Source organism: Oncorhynchus tshawytscha, linkage group LG08 (genome assembly GCF_018296145.1).
Source record: "Oncorhynchus tshawytscha isolate Ot180627B linkage group LG08, Otsh_v2.0, whole genome shotgun sequence".
Taxonomy (NCBI): domain Eukaryota; kingdom Metazoa; phylum Chordata; class Actinopteri; order Salmoniformes; family Salmonidae; genus Oncorhynchus; species Oncorhynchus tshawytscha.
The window spans coordinates 65,366,271-65,371,456 of NC_056436.1; the positions used below are offsets into that span (position 1 = coordinate 65,366,271).

At 45.1% G+C, this 5,186-nt stretch overlaps 1 protein-coding gene across 11 annotated transcripts in view; it reads left to right on the forward strand.

Moving 5' to 3' along the window:
- The window catches only part of rgs14a (regulator of G protein signaling 14a), a 16,663-nt gene extending 11,477 nt beyond the window's left edge, over positions 1 to 5,186 (forward strand). For 9 of the 11 annotated variants that reach the window (XM_024429060.2, XM_024429061.2, XM_024429064.2 and 6 more), the window contains exons 16-17: positions 4,755 to 4,793; positions 4,929 to 5,186. In XM_024429060.2, coding sequence (XP_024284828.1) covers positions 4,755 to 4,793 — 39 coding nt within the window. In that variant the 3' untranslated portion in view covers positions 4,929 to 5,186. Of the gene's footprint in view, positions 312 to 4,754; positions 4,794 to 4,928 lie in introns of those variants that run through there. The other 2 variants (XM_024429062.1, XM_024429069.2) reach the window with 1 other exon arrangement.

Here is a 5,186-nt window from a genome sequence, read left to right on the forward strand (position 1 = left end):
GAGTGACGTCATCTGAATTCAACATGCCACTTGGACTGCACTGTGATAGGTTCGTCACCTGTCTAGGAGCCAATCGCAGCTTGGCTTCATCTCCATAAACTTGTTGCTTGACGGTGCCCCTCTGAAGCCACTCCCCTTTTATGGGGTGTGTGTCTCTGGATGGGAATAGTGTGAAATAGTTTTGAAAGCATTAGTTATTACACTTCATTTTTGTTCAGTCAAAGAAAGACAATCCTTCAGAGAAATGTAAAAGTTAATGGAGTAGTGACTTAACCTTTTGTATATTAAACACACCGGACTGATCAGAGGATGCACATCTAGTGGTTTGCAATCTGTCATTTTCCTCCGGCGATTTCTGGACGTGTTCAGTCATCGGTGCTCTAACGTGTACTCTCATCCTGTCTGTTTTATCTCGCTCTCGGATGATGCTTAGCTGTAATTGATGCTGTCAGCGATCTAGACCAAATTGCCTTATCTCATGCAGACCCACATGTAATATCCAGGTAGTGCCATAAGACCAGGCAGGGGACAAGGTAAGCGTGGGGGGTGTGAGCGCTTTGTCATTTGAAAATGGTACTCACTGTAGTTAATGTGTTCTATTTATGTATAGAATATAAATCGGGTTGTGGCATATTTGTCCTACTTCTTAACCCGATCCTTGTAATTTAACGGGTGCTGAGATACTCCGGCAGGCATTAGGCTATGCATTGGAATGCATGGCTTGTGTAAAACTAGACCCATCCATTAGACTGTAAGTGCTTGTAGAAACAGTTGGTGAGTTAATGGCTATAGGCTCAACACAGCGGCAGGCTGTGTGCTTGGCCAGTGGAGGGTGGAGACTGTTCTATGGTAACACTGAAATGGTGGCAACTGTAAGGAACTGATATCAGGATCGGGTGAGCAGTTTATGGCTGAGCTGTGACTAAATGCCAGGGCGAGTGAGGCAGCATTGATAACTCTTTCAGGATCTGTAGAAAGGGTGGATATTACTGTAGTAAAGCTGATGGCCAGTGATCATGTACTGTGTAGGACACGTCCTTGGAATCAGTGGGGTGGTTATGTGATTCTCATGACTTCGTATGTGTTCGTAGGCTGTAATAGTAAATCTCCAATTCCCACATCTCTGATAGAATTGTCACCAGCACCGATGCTAGCTAGGTGGTGAAACTCAGCCCTCCACGTTTCTGCTTGTCAGTTTCTTTTATTAGGTATGAATTGACTATGACATTGGAACTGCCTAATAGGTGTTTGGAACCACCTGAGTGACAGACCGAACTGTGGGGTTTTCTACCCACTCTAATACTCTGCTGCTGTAGCTAAATGACACCCAATAGGTTGTCTCAAGTGATAATGTGCCTCTGACAGTTACTACTTTGTGGAGGAGGGGTGTTAAATGTCCTTTTTTGGGCGGGGGGGTCGAATGAGTTTGAAAAGACCATGTGGTTGTGGGAATAAGTACACTCAATACTGAGGTAAATATCAGGTCATATCTGTGTAAGAGTGGATGGCAGGCTGTCTTCACTCAGAACAGCAGGCGGTGAATGCGTACTGTAGATATTTGACCATGCAGCGTCTATAACTGTTAAATGTGCCTACTCTGGCCTTGGCACACAGACTTGAGCCAACAGATACTGTGCGGGTATGCGCTGCATGGTCAATCCAAAATCTGCAGTTACAGTGATACAGCCTCAGGGCAACTTGCAGAAGTCAGGGCAACTTGTGCTTCGCTGAGCAGCACAGAGTTTTTGAGCAGAGCTGTTGTCAAGGAAGTTTGTTTATACAGGACCCCACCACCCCACCTACCGTTAACCAATCATTGTCAATAAGGAGCCCTCAGCATTGTTACAAAATTTCGGAGGCACACTGACGGTGCTCAATTTGACCTCTGCATTCCTCCAGAGGCTCTACAATTGTCACACCGTCCATACGAAGGCCCAGACCACATTTTTGGATCAAACACAAATTGTCTTTTTGTTGTCACCACTATCGGTAGAGTGAAATATAATGGAAACACATTGAACTTTTGCTTTTTATTCGGTACATGAACACCTACGTGGCAGAAGTAAATGTTGTGTGCACTACATCACGTACTGGTAGCTACACACCATCGGCCAGCCTGGTCTCAGACTAAACTTAACGTAGTGAATGTAAATCCAAGATGCTCAAATTAGTATGATACATTTGGTGTGGTTACAAAAAACAGACGGTTACTTGAGGCAAAAACATAATTAGGATGATCTGGCTTATAACGCGTGTTTGAATTTCATGGAGCTCTTTATGATTTTAGTTAATTAGCATGTTAGCTAACCCTGACCTTAACCCCCTAACATCTAGCATGGCTAATGTTATCCCTGGGAAAATGCAGCAGAATTTAGAATATTTGCATGAAAATCTCTCGCCAATTGGATGGAAACCTAGCTACCCTTTTCTGTCTCATGGTGGGGTGAAGAAACTTGAGTTGCAGCCAGGGTGAATTATTTAATGATTTTTTTTTTGCCAACCCAGCTGAAGTCTGTAAGGGGACATTCCTCATGTTGTGTTTGTGTGCCTCTGATGCTGTGTGTGGATAGTACACACACGCACCTAAGTGTCCAATTTGGATCTGTCACCTTGGCTGTTACGGAGTCAGTCATGTGGACTAATCGATAGGCAGTGTTTTCTGAGTCGGTGTTCCACTGGGGCAACTTTATTCTACAGGTCCTCATTTTAAATAGCACTTCTATTACACAAGAGATTCTGGGATGAGGAGGAAAGAGTCCAGTCAGGCCTGAAATCAACATCTAGATCAATTGCCTCAGACTGACAGACTAGCGCAGAACACTCCATCCACCTTTGAGGGAGAGATGCTCATGCCAGGAACTCTTTGTTGCGATACGTTACAGTATGATGCATTATACATTTCAATACTATGATGTACTATACATTGCCCCTTTTAAGAGTAATGAGGCATCAACTGTAGTGTGGCTCAGCGTATTGTGGCCCATGTATTTGTAAGGGTATACTAACTGTTCAAGCTGACGCAGGTGTTGGGGTGCAGCGCTTTGAAAAAAAGTGTTAATCTATTGCTGGGCTAGGGATATGTTTTTTTATTTTATTTTTTTTAGACCAGATTAACGGTTAGATGCTGCATGGAAATGGAACGGTACATGTGGTGATTGTGGCTAATGTTTGACGTCATGGTTATAAGGAGTCAATTTATACCACCTCATCCATAGTTAATGAGGAGGGGCTGAATCCTACTGGGAGCAGGAAGTTGGGGATTCTAAACCCTCATCCACAGGGTGCCTTCACCTACACAGGCTCAATAGCTTGTCACTCTACCACAGCATGATTTGAAAAACACCATTCACAGGACTAGACTCTGGTTTCCTATAGGGAAGAGGTCAGAGACCTGGCTGTGTGGTGCCAGGATAACAACCTCTCTCAACGTGATCGAAGCAAAGATGATTGCGGACTACAGGAAAAGGAGGACCGAGCACGCCCCCATTCTCATCGACAGGGCTGTAGTGGAGCAGGTTGTGGACACCATGGAACTTGAATATCTCATCACCAATAAACAATCATGGTCCAAACACACCAAGACAGCTGTGAAGACGGCATGACAAAGGCTATTCCCCCTCAGACTGAGAAGATTTGGCATGGGTCCTCAGATCCTCAAAGCTGTACCATCGAGAGCATCCTGACCGGTTGCATCACTGCCTGGCAGCTGCTCGGAGTCCAGCCGCAAGGCACTACAGCGGGTAGTGCGCACTACCAGTACATCACCGGAATCATGCTTCCTGGCATCCAGGACCTATATACCTGTCAGAGGAAGGCCCTAAAACTGGTCAAAGACTCCAGCAGTAGTCACTGTTCTCTCTGCTACCACATGGCAAGCACTACCGTTGCGCCAAGTCTAGGACCAAGAGGCTTCTAAACAGCTTAAAGCCACACATGAACATCTAATCAAATGGCTACCCAGACTATTTGCATTGCCCCCCCCTTCTCTGCTGCTACTTTCTGTTTATTATCTATGCATAGTCAGGGTAACCTACATGTACATATTACCTTGACTAACCTGTGCCCCAGCACATTGACTATGTACTGGTACCCCCAGTACATAGACTTGCTACTGTTATTTTACTGCTGCTCTTCTTTTTCTTCCAGTGAAGTGAGTACCAGCTTTTATTTGTATATCTTAATTGCCTTGTTGATTTAGGGTTTGTGAGTAGGCATTTCACTGTAAGTTCTATTCGGTGCCTGTGACCAAATAAAATCTGATTTGAATACTCTCCCTTGGTGAGTGTTGCCACTTGGTTCATTGACATATATGCACTAACGAGCTAATCCTCTTATCCTCCGATTGGCCACAGGAGTTAAGTAATGTGTACAGCCAACCCTAGATTTGATGTAATTGTGGACCAAACGGAGGGTTGCGCAGCCATGGAGCACAAGATCAAAGATTGTTCCAGCTGTTTCATCGTAACTCCTGGCTGGCATTTGAACAGGCCACATAAATCCGGTTTCATTCAGCACTTGGCTGTGCTGCTGCCTCCAGGCTTTATTCACTGGTGTGATTCTGATTGAGCCACTCTCCCTGTATTTTGTGTGTGTGTGTGTGTGTGTGTGTGTGTGTGTGTGTGTCCTCCCTCCCCCCCAGAAACAGTTGAACAGGTCCAAATCCAGCCTACTAGGGGGGTGAGCAGCCTCCCCTTGCCTCATCCCTCTCCTTCTCCGTGACACATCTCTAACCTATTATCTATTTTGCCTCACAGGAATCCCTTCCAGGTGGGCTGGACCTGGACAAAGTCTAGGTGTGTGTGTGTGGGTGGGTGGGTGGGGTTTGGAATCCTTATTTACTAACAGCATTACCCAAATCAATAGTCACTAATGCAAAATGTAATTGTTATTTTATACCATGACGTCCCAAACTTTGTGCGCCTTTTTAGGAGGGTCCAGAAGGTTCTGAGACGCCCTTGTCCTCCACAGCGGAGCTGAAGTGACGACGGCTTGGCCCTGCAGGAATATCGGGCCATGAGCCTTCCATCTGCTCATTATTTATGCATACAGTCACTTGCCTTTCCACATTTACTTTAAAGCAAACACAGTTGGTGAGTAATTAGAGAAACACACAGGGGTACCTATGATGGTTCTGTACTTACCAAACTGAATGTGTATTCTTCACAATAAAGCTATTCTGTTGAGTG